This window comes from Loxodonta africana, chromosome 23, assembly GCF_030014295.1.
Source record: "Loxodonta africana isolate mLoxAfr1 chromosome 23, mLoxAfr1.hap2, whole genome shotgun sequence".
NCBI lineage: Eukaryota > Metazoa > Chordata > Mammalia > Proboscidea > Elephantidae > Loxodonta > Loxodonta africana.
In genome coordinates this window covers 53,607,621-53,630,091 of record NC_087364.1, presented here as the reverse complement: position 1 = coordinate 53,630,091, position 22,471 = coordinate 53,607,621, and the positions used below count along the sequence as shown (strand labels likewise).

General features: G+C 36.1%; 1 protein-coding gene across 1 annotated transcript in view; it reads right to left on the bottom strand.

Moving 5' to 3' along the window:
• Positions 1-7,295: 7,295 nt before the first annotated feature.
• Positions 7,296-22,471, bottom strand: part of LOC135228573 (inactive N-acetylated-alpha-linked acidic dipeptidase-like protein 2) — a 68,079-nt gene continuing 52,903 nt past the window's right edge. The window contains exon 3 of the mRNA XM_064275489.1: positions 7,296-8,363. Within this exon, the coding sequence (XP_064131559.1) occupies positions 8,165-8,363 (199 nt within the window). The 3' untranslated portion in view covers positions 7,296-8,164. The remainder of the gene's footprint in view (positions 8,364-22,471) is intronic.

Genomic DNA, 22,471 nt, shown 5'->3' with positions numbered 1-22,471 from the left:
TTCTAGCACCTAACACAGTGCCTGGCCTAGAGTAGGCTCTTAGTAAATGTTTATCACACAAATAAATGAATGGAATCTGTTATACTATGGAAATAGAGATCCCTTTCTCGGTGATAAATAACTGATGCCATTTTTTTAGAGCAAATTTGGGGAAATAACTCTTTAGCAGTGGAGATGCAGATGTTGTTAACTGTTAGAACTTAGTGCAGACTACACATAAAAGGCCCAATATGAGAACTGAATGTTCAAGAAATAAATGGAAGACAAAGAGGGAAAAGATGGTAACAGAGAATGTTCCTTGAACGAGGCGTATTCCTCTGTGTGTGATGCACATTACATAAAAAACAATTCATTCATAATACCTACTAACAACTACTGAACTTGGCATATTTAAAATACTATGTATTTTGTCATTAAAAAAACACAGTATAACAATGATTTTCACTTGTATTTACTATTTTTAAATGTCCGTTTTAAACATTACCATTTTGCTGTACATATTCATTGCATTTATAAATCAGTATCTAACATAGGTTTTTAAAAAGATGCCTTCATTTTATAGTACTGTGTTTTCAATTATGTGCAAATATTTAAGCAACTGAAATATACAATATTCACTCATCTTCTTAACGGATGTGGTATCCCAATCCATTTTTGTCACTCTGAATCACAACATACATTCCTAAGTTTCATATTGAGTCATATAAGTAACACTTATAAGGTTATCAAATGAATTGAGATCACACTTGGGCTAAATATAGAAAGCACTAAATTTCTCCTGGACATTCATTTACACATGATAAAAATTAGACATTCAACCTTATGCGGTAATTAGACTGCAGATACAGGCCTCGAAATCAATGCCATTAAAAATCAATTACAACAAAAAGACAATGACAGTAGAAATCTCTGTACAACAACAAGATTTCCAAATCGCAGATGATAATCACCTTATTTTGAACAATACTCAACACTAAAATAGTTCAGTGCAACTTTGTAATCGAGACACCTCTTTAGAGATATTTGTTGCTGATGGAGGCAAATTTACTTGAAGATGTTGTTTTCCAAATTGTACCTCTAGTTAATTCTAAGTCTCCCATTCTTCATTTTTGGGAGATATATATACGTATATATATATGTGTGTATGTATATATATGTGTGTGTGTGTTATATATCTATATAACACACACACATATGTGCTATTGTATACCACTGAGAAATTGTACTTATTGTAAAATTTTATATATCTGTATGTTACTACACTGTAGACATGATTAAACACATGGTTGTTACCAACATACCAAATACATGTATGAAACTATTATCAAATGACCTGCTGATTTTCTAGATGTTTGTTAAAACAAATTAACCTCCAAAGTATCCTAAAAACCAAAAATAAACCCATTGCTATAGAGTGGATTCCAACTCATAGCGACTCTATAGGACAGAGTAGAACTGCCCCATAGAGTTTCCAAGGAGCGCCTAGAGGATTCAAACTGCCAACCTTTTGGCTAGCAGCTGTAGAACTTAACCACTACGCCACCAGGGTTCCCTCAAAGTATTCTAGAGGTTTTTTTTTTTTTTTGAATACAATTCTATTCATACTCTCTGAGTAGCAGGTTAGAATGTGGGCTATATTTGCCCTTAAACCTTTGCATGTCAGTTGTAAACACTAAATCTCAGCGGTTCAATGGGATTATTTATAACATCTTTGGAATATAATTGTGTGAGCTATGCTTAACCATCTGGGCATTTTACTTCCTGCAGACAACTCGCAATGGCCTAGAAAGATATTTTGTTTGCTTGAGTGTTTGTTACATATTAAACAGATACCCTAAAATTGTCTTTATAAAGCCATAGCATTTTTCTTTCAACTTTCAGAGCAAGGTAGTCCATTTGCAGCAGCTTGATATAAAGGTAAACAAATCATTATTATTAATGTTATGAAAATGCTACCACATACCCCAAAAGCATGAATCAAAAGTGGCTAAGAAATTCAAAAGATAAAACACACACTACATGGTAACATATTCAATACAGATTCTCTGAAGAAGTTTCAGAGTTATAACTACTGAGCAGGCTGGGTAATTAAATAATTACACATTTTGATTGAAAAATACATGTAGTTCATTAAAATAGGGACTCTAACTCCACTTCTCTAGTTAAGCTTCTATTCAGATGTCAAGTTTTTACTTTAATTAGAACAAAAGACCGACATTAACTTCAAAGCAACATAATAATTCATAATAATGATTGTATATTAATCTCTTGAGCTAGCAGGAATATAGCACATGACATATGGCATAGAACAGGCACCTGTGTGGTCCTTTGGGGACCGAGGTGGTGAATATTAATTAGCCCCTGGAAAATAAAAATCTGTTTCTCTCTGAGAAAAGCTATCTCTGTGCCTATTGGCTTAAGACATCAAAGGAATTGACTGGGCCTAACAACTGTTAGGCTGTGTCTACACTCATTAAAGCTTTGTCTAGATGTAGGCACTGAATCCACTGCTTCAGAGTTAATTCTTGACTGAATCCTGCATAAGAAATTAGTGTAGCCATGCATTACTTTGGCGTCAATGATTGTTTTTGGCTGAAAACATCAAAAGTACATTTTTGGTTACAGAAAACCATATGACTGTATAATTCAAACACAAAATCATCCAACCAGGAACATATTGCAATTTGCAACAATTTATTTTCCTTGAATGTGACCTGAAATTGCCTCCATTTAATTCTTTGCTTTGTAAATTCAGATACAATCTGAGTGTTAGATTATAAATGTCTTTTAGGAATATGTCATCTTGAAAGGTCTTAGGACTCTTGGCAGTCTCAGGTATCCTAAAGGTTCTTCAGAATATATCTTGGAAGAATAATGGAGAGGTATTAGGGAAATAAAACTCTGGCTGATTAACATAAATTTATGTCGAGATGGATGGATTTTAAAATTACTTCTTAGGAAAAAACAAACAAAAAAAACACCTAAGTCCCATTGCAAGCCTGTATCTAGAAAGAGAAAACAGACAATTCAGTGTACATGATGATCACTAGAAAATACTACAATAAAAAAAACAAAACAACTCTTTTGCTACTATTCTTCTTTCAAATTCATATCAATTGAAATTCTGAATTGCATAAAAAAAACTTACTTAAGTGAAATGTATTTGCACGTAATGGGGGTGTTGAAGACCCTGTGAAGATTTTCAAGGTCTTTCAGACTAGCAGATTCTAATGAGGCTTTTGGAAGTTACCAATTCAAACTCGTGTAATACATGCAAACTCGCTGGCATAGCTGGATAGAATATTTATTTTCTCAAGTATGACATGGTTTGATGGCTTTTTCTGCTGGGCTGTGCCCATGGTCCTGTAATAAAACTTTGTTATGTTGTTGATATATTTATTGAGATAGGTAGGCTCATTTTCTTTCCTCCCAACACATGGATTGACAGTTTAAAATAATTCCTTTCTATTAAGTGGATGTGTGGCTAAGGCACATTGAAATAGCCTATGAAACCAATGAGGTGAAAATGTGTTGCCCTCAAAGGGAAGCTTAATTTTTTGAGTAATTAATCACACATACCACAGAATGTCACATGAGAACATTTTTTGGCTAGGTTTACCAATTTATCATGCAAATAATTTTAGTTTTTCATTTGTGGCAAAGATGCTGAGTCATTATTAGATGGTACCACATGATCATTTTTTTAATTTTATTTTGTAACATTTATCTTTCCACTGTGAACAGATACATACAGCATCTTTCTATACAAATTAAAATTAGGGTTTGCTTATTTATGTATGCTATGAGTCGGAATCAACTTGGCAACAGATTTGGTTTGGTTTATATTTGTATTATGAAATATGTTTACTTCATAAAATAAAGCCAATTAGGTATTCATATTTTCTTAAGAGTGACATAAAACTGTGGTGTTAAATCACAGCGCCTGTTTTTTTTTTTCAGTGAAATTACATAGACGTTTTGAAAAGGAAATTGGGAGGCTTTTGCCTCGTCTCTTTTTAATATTTGTAAATCTAGTTGTCATGATATATTACAATGGTATAATTATTTTCAATGCTCTAATAAATACCTTCAAATTTACCAACATGTATACAACTTTGTTGGGGTGGGTTGCCATCACAAGGAATACTGTCAAATTGGTCTTCAAAGTCCTTCATTACAGCTGTGAAGCTTCTTACTGCACACAGTCTGATCAACTGTGCAGAAATACGTTGAAAATTTCAATTATGTCACTTTCTACAACCCAAAGACCCTTCTGACACTTTCTTCAGGACACAGCATGTAGTGCACAGGCTTGGAAACCAGAGACCCCATCATAAAAATGTACCTTGCCAATTTTTATTACTGTGTCAACTTTGGACAAGTCATTCCACCTTGTTTCCTTATTTTTAAAATAGGTTGTTCTGGGAATTCAATTAAGAAAAATAAAATAAAATAAAACAAACAAAAAACATGAAAAAGTCCAGCACAGTGCCTGCAGGCACAGATGTTAGCCGCATCTTAATCCTTTCCTAAGGGATAAAATGGCTCTTTTCTTAATGGTGCCATTAATAACAAAGCTTTAGGTCTTTCTCGTAGTTGTGACTGTTCAATTTATTTAGATATGTTGCCAACTAATGCTTTCACTGGACCCAGGATTAATGTAGATGACAAATTCTTAAACTTTAGGGTCCATAAGGATCAAGTGGGAATCTTGCTGAAGATTACGATTTCTGGGCCTCACTTCCCTAAATCCACATCTTGAGAAACACTGATTAAACTGCTGATTTAATAGAGAATTAACACGTCCTCTGATCAAAGTATTGTGCTTAATTCCTCCTCCCTGACTTCTGGTGTCATGTAGAAACCCTTTTCACTTCTTCTCAACACTCAGTCTTTGTGTCTTTTGCCTAGACTCCCTGGGGCAATTTTGTTTGTCAGGTATAGTCAGAGAATGAGCTAGTCTTGAATTAAGAGCAGGGCTCCTTAGCCCATGCATCATCTGATAGATAGAATGGCTGGTTACATAGAAGGCACTGGAAAACATCATCTATAATCCTACATCCTCGGGGAGAGAGCAGGATGCCGTATGACAAAGTAGGAAAGCTGGAATCTGATAGTACTTTTGCCACTAAATATATGACTATGTCCAAGTTTCTTAATCACTTTGGCTTCAGTTACTACATCTGATGGGGGTAATAATATCTTCCCTGACTGAAGGCAAGATCTTAGAGCTTGGACGAGAATGTCTCTCGGGCTTCCTTTTGGCTCTAGGATCGATGCTTTTCTGTAAATGGCAGTGCCGCATATATATCCCGCCTGAATCCAACTTTCAGTCCTGAACTTTTGCCACAATTTCCTGGGAGGATAACCATCTGTGATTCTTTATGTCTGGGTACCAGTCTATATATGAAGGGTTGTGAGAGGAGCAAGGTACTCACATGTCTCAGCAATAATTTAAACACACTACTAATTCACAGAAAACACTTACTATTGATTTTCTCAGGGTTTCATTTACTTGATTCTATGAGGAAAAAAATTAAAATGATATAAGTGTGAAGAAATCCTGAGGTAATTGACGACAATGGGTTTTGTGTGTGTTTTGGTTTGAGGTAATTATAGCATAGCAGTAATGCGCCTAGGTAAGAGGTTTGCTGCAGCCTATCATATAGAGCAGCTTCCAGAGAATTGTTGGACATCTGTTTTAATTATAATTTAGTTTCTTCGCATAATCTCTTAAACAGACTACTAAAAACATGTTAGTCCATAGTTAACTGCAGTTTTCAAATACCAAATACCACACAACTTAGGAATGAAAAATACAGGCTGTTAAGATTTTTATCTGCCCAATGGGATTTATTGTAGGTATAACCAAAAAAACCAAACCCACTGCCATCGAGTCAATTCTGACTCATAGCGACCCTATAGGACAGAGTAGAACTACCCCATAGAGTTTCCAAGGAGCGCCTGGTGGATTTGAACTGCCGACCTCTTGGTTAGCAGCTGTAGCACTTAACCACTACGCCACCAGGGTTTCCAATTGTAGGTATACTGTCTGTAAACAAAAAATGAAGAAGAAGAGGAAATATCATCTGCTGTCAATGCTACTGCTGGCGAAGGGAATAAATTTATTGAGAATTTTCCTCCAAAATGTTAAACTACAAACTCGTAGAGTTTGTCTTGGTTTGTTTGTTTTAAATTCATTTCCCGACGAACATGCTGAAATGTAATTAAATATTTCAGATTCTTTGGTATAAGGCATTCTATTATTTGGCCCTTCATGTGTCCGTATGTGTATTTCCACATCTTTTCTGCTACTGATCTCTGCAGAGCAAGATACAGCACTCATGTTAAGGCACGCAGGAACCTGGTCATTTTAGGCCTTTCCTATAGACAGTATTTAACATGGTGAATATTTTCAAATAAGTAGGCTTATTTAAAAAAAAAAAACAAAAAAACGAAATAAAATACTGTAGCCTAATCTCTCCTGTGAAAAATATATGCACACAGGCAATTCAGATGAAAAACGATCTGTGCTTGAATTACCTAGCTAATTGCCTCAATTCTCTGCTTCGCCTTGAGCATATAAACACTGCTGTGGAAGGAACAGCTGACCCTTATAAATCAATTAATCAATAGTGATTAATTCTCTCCCCTCAATGTTAGCTTTCCTTTAAACTAAGATTCATTCTATGCTCATCCGTAAAGAGTATAGGGACTGTTGTAATGTCATTCTAGCTGTGTGTTACGGGGAAGTGTGTTAGAGTGTAGAAGAAAATTCGTATGAAATATTCTGAGCATACATTTCCTAAAAGGAATTGCCTTACCTAATACCAGAAGAAAAATTTTGAAATTAATTTCTAAAGTAAGCTAAAAGTTTAAACTTTTACTTAACAGCCAGGATTTTGGGGTTGGAGAAAACAGTAAAGGCTAGGCCCATCTAACGATATTGTCAGTATGAAAACTCCGTTTTTCACATGAGAGAAAAATTGAGGCATGGAAAAGACACATAGTCATGCTGAATTTTCTGTGTAACATCAGAAGCATGGTTATTTTCTACATTTTAATCTCAGTCACCACTTAGGGTTCAAGAAGGAAAAAAATATCAAGAGTTTCTTCATAAAATTAAGAGCTTTCCCTTGATCAAAACAGCTATTTCTTTCATAGTAAATCCTTTTCGTCAGTGGTGGAAATAGCAGTCTGATGCTTTTTAATATATTTTGAGTTTTCAAAGGAAACTTTGCTACTTTCCTGTGAAAATTATGTATTATTCTGTGAAAAGTGCCTTATGGCTAGACGTTGCAGAAGAGATACAAGAAGGAAAAGTAATGTGAGATGCTTTCATTTTAGAGTAACCTCTGTTTCAGTGGTTCCAACAGAAAAAAAAAGGAAATATTTTCTCCCTCATAAGGCATACATCAGTCCTGAAATTTGTACAAAATCAACGGAGGCAAATTAGGGGTTTCAAAGCTAGTCACCTTGTAAGTTGTTAGGAAAAAGAATTTGCATTTAAATTGCTCTGTGCAGCTAACTTGAGATTCTTCCCTGGAATGTTTTATGGCTCTTTGTTTTTTTTTTTTTAAATACTTCAAAAATATAATTTCATAACCAGTGTATTACTACATCTAGTTGTGTTCAGAACAGGCACTTCATTTCATAAAACAAAGACATTCAAAGTGGCTTTGGTCAACCAATCGCTCAGTCAGAATACTTGAATTCTTCATATTAAACACTTAATAGTGAAGTTAACCTGAAACCATATCCACTCTCCATTTCTATTACAGAAACTAGGTCATTAATAGCTCTAACGTAGGGGTTAAGTTTTGTTCCTGTGTGTTTTGTCCATAGGAGCAAAGATTGTCCAGAACTTCTTGGGATCTTTTCCCCCAAAACATTTGGAATATAAATACAGCAGATTTCTTCTGAATAGATAAATCTTTAGTATTATTTCTATAACTTGATTTTATATATACAGATATATAGACATAAGAGAAATATTAAATGTGCAAAATATATGTACATTAAAAAAATACAATGTAATAATTCATTAGAGCTGTCAAAAAAGCCACTGGGTCGGGGGGAATTCTTCAATGTCAGAAATTCTGGTCAGATTAGAGCTTTTGCTTGTGGAATTGTAAACAAACTTCTTACAATGCTGGGAGTTTTCTCAGTTCTTTCCAACCAAGACACTCTCAAACATATCAAGTCCTGCTCTAAAGTAAACCTGAGCTGAATTAATGCTGTTCAACACCTCTGACAGGGCTTCTTGAAGGGTCTCATTTGATGGAAGTGATTTGCAGTGCTCCCAAGCCTCCAGGATTATAGAAAACTGGCTTGTCTTCTCATCCAGGTGGTACAGGATGTTTCTAAAAGAAATATATAGAATGTGTCAATGTTTTCTGCACAATGCCATTTCCACCTCAAACATTTTGATATTTCCAAGAAACAGTAATGACTGTATTACATGAAGAAGTAGTAAAGATACAATATCACCATTTTCAACCCTTAACGAGTGAATGCATAGAGACACTGATCATCAGTGTTTCCATGTTGATGAGAGAAAGAGATAATCAGATGTTATGTGCCTCCTGATAGAAGTACACAACACTGCTTATGAAGCAGCATAGCTTTGCTAAAACGTTTTTTAATTAAAAAATAATTAATCTGAACCCAATGAAGCCTTTAGAGCTAACTGTTCATAAATATAGAGGAAAAAGAAATATATTAAATGACAACCCAGTATGTCACAGCAAAATACAGACTGTGGGACACTATAGGGCAAATGACACAATTTATTCAACAAATAAATGGCAATGAAAAAAACAACAGGTGAAGGTGCAACCTCTAGACCAAGGTTTCTCAGTCTCAGCACTATTGGTATTTAGGCCTGGAAAATTCTTTTTTTGTGGGGACTGTCCAATGCATTGAAGAATGTTAATATCATCCCTGGCCTCTACCCCCTAGACGTAGCACCCATTCCTTAATTGTGAAAACCAAAAATATCTCTAGACATTGTCAAAAATGTCCCTTATGGAGTAAAATTACACCTAGTGGAGAACCACTGGTCTAGACTAAAAGAAACTATCAATTAGTTGGAAAATATAGACCTTACTAGATCTTGACTCAAACTATGTAAAAAATGAAAGGTACTATAAATACTAATTGAATATTTAATGATACTAGGAAACTATTAATATTTTAGGTGTGATAATGGCATCATGTTTTTTTTAAAAGTGCTTTTATCTTCTAGAAATAAATATAGCAATATTTGCAGATGAGATGTTATCATGTCTGGAATTCGATTAAAAATATTTGGAGGAAAGAAAGAAGAGTGGGGCTATAGACAATATAGATAGGACAAGATTGACCACTGGTTAATAATTTTTGAAACTGGGTATGGAATTCATTGTACTATTCTCTCTCCTATTGTATGTGTTTGACATTTAGAAAACCATCTTCTCACAAGTATCAGTGTGTAATAACATGGTGCCCTGTACAATTTTTTTTTTTCTCTGTACCTTAGCCAAATTGCTGAGAAGGAAGAATTTGGCCTTGGGCAAGTCTAAAACAATCCCCATTATTTACTGATAGAAAGAGATTCATTTTTGCAGAAAGCTGTGATTATTGCACTTGACTTTCTCCCAACCCAAACTAGCTGAAATTCCATAATTTGATATGAGATGCAGATGTGTAAATAATTGAGCTACAGTTGCCCAACTGTTAGAGTGGAACTGTAAGTTCTAGCGATAACAGATGATGGAGTACTGCTAAGAAAGGTCAGAAAAAGGTTCGTAATGGAGGATTCTTGAATTTCATCTAGAAGCATGATGGGAGTTACCAATTACAAAGGTTTGGGAAGGATACAAGCTAGAAGCAGTAGAGACAACATCCTTTGCAGGTGTTCTCAGTGAGATCAATGCATGTGTTTCTGTATGATCAAATTATTGGACCAGGGTGGGCAAGTGTAGGAGAAGAGGTGAGAGAATAAGTCATGGCTATATCATATATGAATGTAACACCATTCCTCTTCGAGTTGTCATTCCCACCATAGTAGACTATATGATTGTCTGATTCAAAATGGCCAATACCAGTCCATTTCAGCTCACTAATGCCTAGGATATCAATGTTTACGCATTCCATTTCATTTTTGACGATTTCCAATTTTCCTAGATTCATACTTCGTACTTTCCAGGTTCCGATTATTAATGGATGTTTGCAGCTGTTTCTTCTCATTTGGAATTGTGCCACATCAGCAAATGAAGGTCCAGAAAGCCTTGCTCCATTCACGTCATTACGGTTGACTCTACTTTGAGGAGTCAGCTCTTCCCCAGTCATCTTTTGAGTGCCTTCCAACCTGGGGGGCTCATCTTCCAGCACTATATCAGACAATGTTCCTCTGCTATTCATAAGGTTTTCACTGGCTAATGCTTTTCAGAAGTAGACTGCCGGGTCCTTCTTCCTAGTCTGTCTTAGTCTGGAAGCTCAGCTGAAGCCTGTCCTCCATGGGCGACCCTGCTGGTATCTGAGTACCAGTGGCATAGCTTCCAGCATCACAGCAACACACAAGCCCCCACAGTACGACAAACTGACAGACACGTGGGATCATTGCTTATGTCAGATGGATCCTGACATCTTTTGCAACGAGTTTGCCCAATGCAATGCGTTGTTTATTTCTTGACTGCTGCTTCCATGGGTATTGACTGTGGATCCAAATAAAATGAAATCCTTGACAAACCCAATGTTTTCTCTGTTCATCATGATGTTGCTTATTGGCCCAGTCGTGAGGATTTTTGTTCTCTTTATGTTGAGGTGCAATTCATACCAAAGGCTGTAGTCTTTGATCTTCATCAGTAAATGCTTCAAGTCCTGTTCGTTTTCAGCAAGCAAGGTTGTGTTATTTGCATATCTCAGGTTGCTAAAGAGTCTTCCACCAAACCTGATGATGTGTTCTTCATATAGTTCAGCTTCTCAGATTATCTGCTCAGCATACAGATTAGATAAGTATGGTGTAAGAATACAACCCTGATGCTCACCTTTCCTGACTTTTAACCATGAAGTGTCCCCTTGTTCTTACCATGTTAAGGAAATAATAGGAAACCAGTGAAATATTTTGAGCAATAAAGTGTTCAGATTTTTATTTTTGAATAATTAATTTGTTTGTAATATAAAGCCTGAAGAACAGAAGACCATTTAATCCAGATGAAAGGTGACAAAGGCCTGAATTAGTGATAATGGAGTTAGAGAAGATGGAATGCATTTAAGGGTGAGGATAGGAGAGCCACAACACCAGGCTTAATTGTTTTACAATTTTCCTTAGAGCTAACCTCAGTTTTATATAACATTCTAGATCATTGTTTCCCACTCCACCAGCACTCCTCTATCTTAGCCTTTCTTGGATTTACCACCCATATCTCTTTATTATTTGTACTGTGTAGATCCCTGGGTGGTGCAAACAGTTTATGCTTGAATGCTAACCTAACACTTGGTGGTTCTAACTTACCCAGTGGTGCCGCCAAAGAAAGGCCTGATGTTCTGCTTCCAGAAAGACTATAGCCAAGAAAACCCTATGGAGCAGTTCTTCTCTGTAGCATGTGGGGTCTCCATAGTCAGAACTGACCTAATGGCAATGGCCATGGGTAGTGGTTAGTGGACACTGAAATCCACCTAATCACTCAAGCCTGAACCCTGCAAGTCATCTTTTTTTTAACTTGAATATCCAACTGGTCTTGAATATTCACCTCTCCATCTTTTCAATGCCTTTTATTTTCTATCATGGTGCCTTAATCCCTATACATATATATATATATGCTTTGCACTTCAAGGTAGAGAAACACGCTATTTATCAGGTCTAATTCAGTGCTACAAACATTGGAGGTCTTCAATCATGGTGATTTAATCTATTTGAAATTTTATCAGGCTTAGTTTGATGCTGGCAACATAGTAGACTCAATAAAGCTTGTTTAAATTATTTCAATTCAGGCTATTTGACATTTTAAGCCCTTGTTAATTTAAGAACAGAATTTGTATCTCTGGAGAGAAATTTTAGTTGACAACAAGTACGTGGTGGGTGGCAGTAAGGGCAGGAGACCCTTGAACTCGGAGGTTCTTTCAATTTTTTTTTTTTTCAAAATAGATCATTTGAAATAGGAGCTACCCCTAATAATCCAATATCCTTGATGTTTGTGCCTACGAGTAAACTTAACGCTGTATGAATTAAATAGAGCCAATCAAGAAACACTGACTATATTCCAAATACTGACGAATTCAGGTTTAAACTTTGTATTAAGAAAGACATATTCTCTAGATATGGGAGAGGGAAAAACCTTCTAAGAGCAGTGGCAAATAAGTCATGAGCAGTATTTTGGCTGTATGCCTGCCTAGAGCATTGGAGTTCTGTAGCCCGCAGAAGCACAAAACCCAAAAAAACCAAACCCATTGCCGTCGAGTCGATTCCGACTCATAGTGACCTTATAGGACAGAGTAGAACTGCCCCATAGGGTTTCCAAGGAGCGCCTGGTGGATTTGAACTGCCAACCTTTAGGTTAGCAGCCATAGCACTTAACCAGTATACCACCAGGGTTTCCAGAATGCAGAAGGACAAACAGCAGGGCAAAACCACCTCTGGCATTGGAGTCATCTCCTTATCTCCAGCTGGCTCAGTCCCAGATCTACTGGTTTGGCCCCTGTTGGGGTTGCCTGGCCTAGGAAATGCACAATCCATGTCCATACGTACAACTGCTCCTCCTAGGCTTCTGTTTCAGATGGAAAACATGCCAATTTGGAAATGTAGAATTATTTCAGTAAATATGATTGACTCATTTATCCAGCAATAGAAAATGTCAGGCTCCCTGAACTCTGAGAAAAATCTGGATCTACTAACAGAAGCAGGACACTTTTCAAAATAGGAGTTTCCCTCCTGCTATTCCAAAAGTATTCATGAAATGAGATTTTCAGAAGAAGCCATTCAATCATGCTAAAGTAATTCATATAAACGCATACATACACCATACTTTTACACAAATAACACAAGTCTCCTACATTTATCTACCAATCATAATCTACCCCCATGAGGTATTTTCATAAGTACGCTGTTTTTTTCTTTTTTTAAAGCAACACGTAAAAAAAATTGGCATAGCAACTCTTACAAAAATACCTATGTTTGCCAATGAAAATATGCGGTTGGCAAACAAACATAGAAGGCGCACATTATTTGCATGAAAATACAATACGGTATAATAGTATAATAAGCCCTGGTGGCGCAACGGTTAAGAGCTCAACTTCTAACTGAAAGCTTGGTGGTTTGGAAGCTTGGTGGTTTGAACCCACCATCAACTCTGCCAGAGAAAAGACCTGGAGATATGGTTCTGTAAAAATTACAGCCTTAAAAACCCTACAGGACAGTTCTACCTTATCATGCAGAGTTGCTGAGTCAGAATTGACCCGACGACATACAACAACATATAGCAGTGTATATTTATCTTTACCTATACAATTTTCAACTTAAAGGTGTCTTGATATCAAATTTTTTTTTAAAAAACAATAGAAAGAATGAGTTAAAACTATGAAATATTCCCCAAGTATTAGTTTTAATTCATAAAACTAAAATATTATTAAAGGGCAAAAAAAAAAAAAAAAAAAAAAAGACCTTAAACAATCCAAGAATAATTTTGACCCAAACACAAATAATTCCACAATGAAGATAATATTGTCTAGGATATTTTCATGTATTCTCCTAGAAGACAGAATCTATACAAAAGTCTCTTTTTTTTTTTTTCCATGTTAACATAAGCTTGACATTTAAGGAGGAGGAGCGTTTTTTTGTTGTTGTTGTGCTGTTGTTTTTTGTTTTAGTATCAGGATATAATTCATCGTAAACCACTGAAATAAAGACGTTTCTGTTTTTAGGTGCTGTGGAGTCAATTCTGGCCCATAGCAACCCTATGCACAACAGAACAACACTACCTGGTCCTGCACCATCCTCAAAAAACTTGCTACGTTTGAGCCCATTGTTGCAGCCACTGTGTCAATCCATCTCGTTGAGGGTCTTCCTTTTTTTTTGCTGACCCTCTACTTTACCAAGCATGATGTCCTTCTCCAGGATGGGTCCCTCCTGTCAACATGTCGAAACTTTATAAGGTGAATTCCAGACATCCTCACTTCTCAGGAGCATTCTGGCTCTACTTCTTCCATGATAGATTTGGTTGTTCTTCTGGACATCCATGGTATATTCAATATTCTTCACCAACACCATAATCCAAAGACATAAACTCTTCTTTGGTTTCCCTTATTCATTGTCCAGCTTTTGTGTGCACATGAGGCAATTGAAAACATCATGCCTTGGGTCAGGTGCACCTTAGTCCTCAAAGTGACATCTTTGCTTTTTAACACTTTAAAAAGAGTTTTTTTTTTTTTTTCCCCCAGCAGATTTGCCCAATGCAATACGTCCTTTGACTTTTTAACTGCTGCTTCCATGGGTGTTGACTGTGGATTCAAGTAAAATGAAATCCTTGACAACTTCAGTGTTTTCTCTGTTTATCATGATGCTGCTTATTGGCCCAGTTGTGAGGATTTTTGTTTTCTTTATGTTGAAGTGTAATCTGTACCGAGGTCTGTAGTCTTTGGTCTTCATTAGTAAGTCCTTCGAATCCTCTTCACTTTCAGCAAGCAAGGTTGTGTTATTTGCATATCATAGATTGTTAATGAGTGTTCTCTAATCCTGACCGTGTTCTTCTTCATATAGTGCAGCTTTCTGGGATTATTTGCTTAGCATACAGACTGAATAAGTATGGTAAAGGATACAACCTTGATGCACACCTCTCCTGATTTTAAACCACGCAGTATCTTCTTGTTCTATTTGAACAACTGCCTCTTGGTCTATGTACAGGTTTCACATGAGCACAATTAAGCGTTCTGGAATTCCCATTCTTTGCAATGTTATCCATATTTTGTTGTGATCCACACAATCGAAACCTTTGCATAATCTATAAAACACAGCTAAACAGCTTTCTGGTATTCTCTGCTTTCAACCAAGATCCATCTTATGTCAGCAATGATATCCCTCATTCCACGTCCTCTTCTGAATCAGGCTTGAATTTCTGGCAGTCCCATCGATATACTGCTTCAATTGTTTTTTAATTGTCTTCAGCAAAATTTTACTTGCATGTGATATTAATGATATTGTTTGACTATTTCTACATACTTGTTGCATCACCTTTCTTTGGAATGGGCCCAAATGTGGATCTCTTCTGGTGGGTTGGCCAGGCAGCTGTTTTCTGAATTTCTTGGCATAGGTAAGTGCTTCCAGCATTGCATTTGTTTGTTGAAACATCACAATTGGTATTCCACCGATTCTTGAAGCCTTGTTTTTTGCCAGATATCTTGGACCTCTTCCTTCAATACCATCAGTTCTTGATCGTATGCTACCTCCTGAAATGGTTAAATGCTGACCAATTCTTTTTGGTACAGTGACTCTGAATACTCCTTCCATGCTCTTTTAATGCTTCCTGTGTTGTTCAATTTTTTTATCCATAGAATCTTCAATATTACAAGTCTAGGCTTGGATTTTTTCTTCAGTTCTTTTGGCTTGAGAAATGCTGAGCATGCTCTTCTCCTTTGGTTTTCTAACTCCAGGTCTTTGCTCGTTTCATTATATTTTACTTTGTCTCCTGAAGCTGTCCTTTGAAATCTTCTGTTCAGCTTTTTTATTACTTCATCATTTCTTTCTTTTATCTACTCGACGTACAAGAGCAAGTTTCAGAGTCTTTTCTGACATCTAATTTGATCTTTTCTTTGTTTCCTGTCTTTTTAATGGCCTTTTGCTTTCTTCATGTATGATGTTCTCGATGCCATTTCGCAACTCATCTGGTCTTCAGTCATTAGCGTTCAATGTGTCAAATCTATTCTTGAGATGGTTTTTAAATTCAGGTGGGATATTCTCAAGGATGTACTTTGGTTCCCGTGGACTCGTTTTAATTTTCTTCAGCTTCGACATGAACTTGCATGTGAGCAATTGATGGTCTGTTCCAGAGTCAGCCCCTGGCCTTGTTCCAACTGATGATATTGAGCTTCTCCACGGTCTTTTTTCACAGATGTAGTCAATTTGATTTTCATGTATTCCATCTGGAGACATCTACATGTCTACATGTATAGTCACTGTTTATGTTGTTGAAAAAAAAAAAAATTTGCGGTGAATTAGTCATTGGTCTAGCAAAATTCTATCATGTGATCTGCTGCATCATTTCTAATCACCAAAGCTGCACTTTCCAACTACTGATCCTTCCTTGTTTCCAACTTTCCCATTGAAATCACTAGTGATTATCAATGCATCTTGATTACATGTTTGATCAATTTCAGACTGTTGAAGTCAGTAAAAATCTTCAATTTCTTCACATTTGGCATTAGTTGTGAATAAATTTGAATATTAACTGGTCTCCCTTGTAGGTGTGTGGATATTATCCTATCACTGACAGCATTGTATTTTAAGACAGATCTTGAAATGTTCTTTTTGACAATGAATGTGACATCATTACTCTTCAATTTTTTATTACTGGAATATTAAACTATATGATAAAAAAAAAAAACTATAGATAAGATATATAGACAAATAGAGAGAGATATGTTGATAATGATGATGAAGTTGTTAGCTGCTGTGGAGTCAACTGTGACTTATGGTGAGCATATGTACAACAGAACAAAACATTGCCCAGTCCCGTGTCACCCTCACAATCGTCAGTATGTTCGTGTCCATTCTTCCAGCTATCATGCCAATCTATCTCACTGAGGGTCTCCCACATGCTCTTTGGCCCCCTACTTCACCAAATATGATGTCCTCCTACGGCCATTGATCTCTCCTAATGATGTGGCCAACTGGATGGCAATGGGTTTGGTTTTTTGGTTTTAATGACGTGGCCAAAGCAAGCAACTTGGACAATATCCTGTTACAACCTATACGGTTTGCATTGTCTAATTTTGGAAGTAGATTACAAACATTTCTTCCCTACTCTGTCTTAGTCTAGAAGCTCCACTGAAACCTGTCTACCATGGATGATCCTGCTGGAATTTAAAATAGCAGTGCCATAGCCTCCAGCATCATTGCGACTCACAAGCCACCATAAAGTACAACAAACTGACAGATGGATGGTGAATATGAAGAAACGTGGTTTATTATTTAAGATATTTTGAGGATAAATACAGTTTAAAATATATTTTAATTACTTGGTAATTTAAAAAGTACTTACTTGTAGACAATTTACATTCCTTTTTGAATAAAAATAAGTTAGCATAATCAAAGTATTTAATCATCCTTCATAATATTTATAGCTTTGAATTCTTTCCCTCCACTTTGTCAGTTTCATGTTTAATTATAAGTCATTCCATGGAAAATATATTTCAGCAATTTAAGAGCTCAAGAGATATTTTCAAAAACTGTATTAAATACTTCTATTCCTTGAGGACATATTGCTCAGCACAGTGACCAACAAAATTGTTATAATCCTTGTCATCGAGATCTATCCTTTAAATGAACTGTAACACTGCAATTAGTATATTATAGAAAACATGTTTAATAAATTCCAAGCTATGACAGTGACTTTTCCACATTTTCAAAACCCATTGGCATAAAGTGCAGTCCTACCTATACATTCTATGGTTATTAAATGTTAAATATTATTAATATTCAATTTAATGACAAGATGATATTAATAAAACATGCTCATAAAGGTTACAGGATTAATCCCTCAATGGCAATTCATTTAAGCATGAGCCCAGTCCCTAATATATTTATATAAGTTTTCAGCCATAACTGCTAAAGATCTAGAAGAGAGATAATGTGGAAGAATAAAAATACACTGTAGAAAGGTTTAAAGCACAAGAAAGAGACCTTTTTTTTTTTTTTTTTCAAACTGGAAAGCAATACATATATCCTTAAAGACCAACGCAATGGAGTCTGGAGTATGCCAACACTTGTTTTTTCTAACTAGTAAGCAATAGAGTAACATGCTTTTGTAATGACTGTAAACAAGCCATGTGAATAGAAATGGATCTTTTTTTGATTTGTGAAATTCTACAAGGAGCTAAGCACATTTTCCATATGTTACATGATTCGAGTAGCAGGCTCGTGACAAGCTATTATGTAAGATAAACACTCACATCCATTTCTTGCCAAATTGGATACAAATCGGCATAAAACTACAGATACTGAGCTTCTAATTGACTCTAAGTGGCTAGGATTCTTTCATCATAATTTAGGAGGAAACCTTCATTTTGAGTAGCTGCTGACATAAGTTAGTGAATCTTTATTATATAGTGAAAATACATTTTTTACTCTTGTAGATTATATTACCTTAAAAACAAATTGAGAATATCTTCTTTAAATTTTCATGAGAGGGATAATTTCTCCTACTGATTTTCAAAAGGAATTCATCTTTTCCAATTTCTCTTTCTGTACTAAAAATAATTTAGATCCATGCATGCATAAAATAAATTCTTATATTTGTAGTTCTTTCTAAAAAAAATAGCATATTATCTTGTTTTTAATATTTGAATGGAAGGCTAAAACAAAACTTATCCACTGTTTTTACATTTCTTCACGTATATTTCCATATATATCTTTGTTCTGAAAACTGTCTTACATGTTTAACCATTAACTCTAAGTACTCCAGGATCTTCCCTGGGGAGCAAACTGCTGTCGTACCATTTTTCAGTGTGCAAATGCCTTTTGCCTTTGAAAATATTTCAGTTAGATCAATGCTTCTGATGGAAATTTCTCACCAAATACCTTTTGTATCCGCATGCAATTTCTTCAAAATTGAGCCTTAGTCAAATGCTGTAAAAAAATTTCAACAATATATACTGTATCAGAGTACCCAGGCGTGCCCCACTTCCCCTATATGTTGTTGTTGTTAGGTTCCGACTCATAGTGACCCTATAGGACAGAGAAGAACTGCCCCATAGGTTTCCAACGAGCGGCTGGTGGATTTGAAGTACCGACCTTCTGGTTAGCAGCCAAGCTCTTAACCACTGAGCAACAAGGGCTCCAGATTCCCCTATATACATTTTTTTTCTTTTCCTTTTAGATTAGGACAGACTGGGAATCCGACCAATAGCCAGTCAAAACACACATGGCCAGCAAGAAAATAGGATGGGAAGAAAAATGACCAAACATACTTGAAGAGTCTTCATGCCAATACTCTGTTCTTTACAAACACTCTAACTTACACAGTCCTTAGTGAGCCATTCCTGCTCTTACATATACCTGTCTTCCTCCAATTCAGAAGGAAGAATGGACTATGTTAGCATCGCTTTAATTCAATAAATCACCATCCTATTTGCATACATACAACATGTATCTCAGCATGGCATGTAGAGACATCAGACTTAATTAAAATATTATTTAATTGAAATCATTTTAGTAGTTATCATGTTTAAAATAACATTCATTCCACCCTCGTGCCTATCTTCTCATCTGTAACAATCTGCATCTTATGAATGTAATTCATACAGTCATCCTGACCCACACACAACACCGAAAGAGACTACTAAAAGGAAAGCATAACACATTACTGACGACACTAATGAAATTACAACACACATCAGGCATTGTAATGGGTCTGTTTCGATGACACATCACGGTGACCAGGAAAGAGCAGAGCCAAAATCAGAAACCTAATTAATAACTCCCAGCAGCATCAGTGAAGGAGATGAAGGATCCTTGCTCAACTGACAAATCCTTCCCACTCTTATAAAGCAAAAGAAAACTGAAAAAAAAAAAAAAGAATCTTGAAACAAAGTCTTTATGAGTCATTTCCATGTGTGTGAATTAGCAAATTAATTATGGAAATAATGACTCTCCTCATATTTGTGAATGGGCAGAGGACGCCATCCGTTCTAAATTTGAATTAACATTCATTATACCCCATGCTGAGAAAACTCCTAAATGAAATCACACTAAATAATAAGTCATGTCTTTCAAAACTGACCAAGTTGAATTCAAAGAAAAAGTCCAGCTCAAATTGTTACTAACTCTTTTAGGGATGACACTAACTCCACTCCACCATTAACAGTAGATTAGTACATTTATATTGGCATTGGAAATGATTCTTTGACTTGGACACTACATCCATGAAAATTCACAAAATACAAGGTTGTATGACTTATAGCGCAAATATCCTTTCAGCTAAATTTGAATATGGTCTATACTAGCAAAAGCAGAATAAGAGTTAAGTTGATTGTTGAGACTGTCAAGCTATGAATTCACTCTACAGACAACCGAGACAGAAAGACATGTGATAAATTCCTTGCAAAACTGGTTACAATTATCTCCATTCCTGAATGCTGGCCCCTTTCAAAATATGACTTTGTAGCTCCTTTCATCAAGGGGTAGAATCTATTTCCCCATCTCTTGAATCTGGATTTTGGCCTTAAAACTTGTTTTGACCAATAGAATGTGGTAAAAGTAGCAAGCCTATGCTTCGAAAAGTCATGCATGCTTCTTCTTGCTCCTTGTTGGAACCTTGCAAAGCCACCATATGAACAAGCCTGGGTTAGTCCTACCTGAACAAGAGAAAATACATGAATCTTAAGAACTGTTTAGCTGAGACCTTCCTATACTAGCTAGCCCCCAGCCAACTTGGCAGTAGAAACAGTGATTACAGACACAAACCCCGCCAAAGGATACCCAGTCCAGCCCAGACCAGAAGAACAACCTAGCTGAGTCCAACCTAAATCGCCATATTAAAGAATTATGAACAAAATAAATGGTGGCTGTTTTAAGCCACTAAATTTGGAGTGATTTTCAATAGATAATTGTTATAACTTGGTAGTGTTTCCCTCTTTGGTGGTACAGAAGGGCTTGTGTTGGTAAAAATATTAGTTCTCTATTCTCTCTGAATACCATCTACAGAGCAAAATGTGTGGTATGGATTTGACAGCGTCTCAGATGACCAGATGAATGCAGAAAACACTGTTGGACCGTGCCACATGATCCTCATGGGATAAACACTGCAAAGTTAGGCTACTCCTGTTTTAAAATCTGTTTAATGTCTGCATTGAAAAACCAACAATAACAAAAAAACTAGCCATCACAACATATTTTTTTTAATGGATTATCTTGCTAAATTACAGCCCGATACAAATTAAAATTATTTTGTTTCCATTATAATTAAATATTAAACACAGAACAGTAGAAAACAATAAACAACTCTGCCCCCATATAGTTAAACCCAGCAAACCTCATTGCTGTAGAGTTGATTCTGACTCTTAGCAACCATATAGGACAGAGCAGAACTGCCCACAGGGTTTCCAAGGCTGTGATCTTTACAGAAGCAGGCTGCCACATCTTTCTCCTGCAGAGCAGCTTGTGGGCTCAAACTGCCAGCCTTCTGGTTACCAGTTAGGTGCTTGACCACTGCGGCATCAGGGCTCCTCTCATACAGTTACTGTCTCAAAAGTCCTCAGTCCATCTGACTACATTGTTTTCTAAGGGAAGTTTCCTGAGAAAGAGTGCACCTTTTAGAATACTCAAAGTGGACTCCCCTTGCAGGCCAAAGTGTTTGATGGTTTACCAAAAAAAAAAAAAAAAAAATACATATATATATATTTCTGTACTCAAAAACCTACTAATTCAAAAGGGGAGATAGAAATCAGACCTGGGTAAACACAATGCCTAAAGCATTTCTGAATTTAAAGAAGATGATGACACATTTCACCACATTTTTTTCCCCACATTCATGTAATTGTTTTTGTATTTTTATTTCCATTTTCTTTGTTGTTTTCTTTCCATCTTACCTCTAATTGTTGTTGTTGTGTCCCACGGAGTCAATTCCAACATGTAGGGATGCTACGTGACAGAGCAGAACTGCCCCATAGGGCTTCCTGGGCTGTAATCTTTACGAGATCTGATCACCAGGTCTTTTCTCCTGCAGAGCCCCTGGTGGGTTGAACCTCAGGTCTTTCTGTTAACAACCTAGCACTTAACCATTGTGCACCAGGGCTCCTACCTCTAATTGTATGTATGGCCTAAACTTCAATATTTAGATAACTTTTCTTTCTTAACTTACTTAGAACTTATTATCTCTTAGTATTTCAGCTTTGACTTATCAGCAGGACTTGTCATCCTCCAAGGACAATTTCATTTGAATACCCTCCAGGCACTTGCAATTAACACAAGGATGCATTCAACTACACTCCTAATATTTACCTTTGTCCTTTCTCAATTGTTCTTTCCTTTCCTTCATTACCTTTGGTAAACAGTAATGCTGAGGGCACAAAACCACAGACAAGATAATTCAACCATTTTTTTGAAATTTCCTGCTTCCAGTAGTAAGAAGGATGTGAACTATTTATTTTACAAAGTTCATTCAAAAGGCAAAAGTTTATAATTTAGGCAGTGCCTATTTAAACAAAGTGAGTAACTGTTCCAATATTGATATTTTTCCTTGTCTACTACATTTATTAAACATCTACTATAAGTAAATCA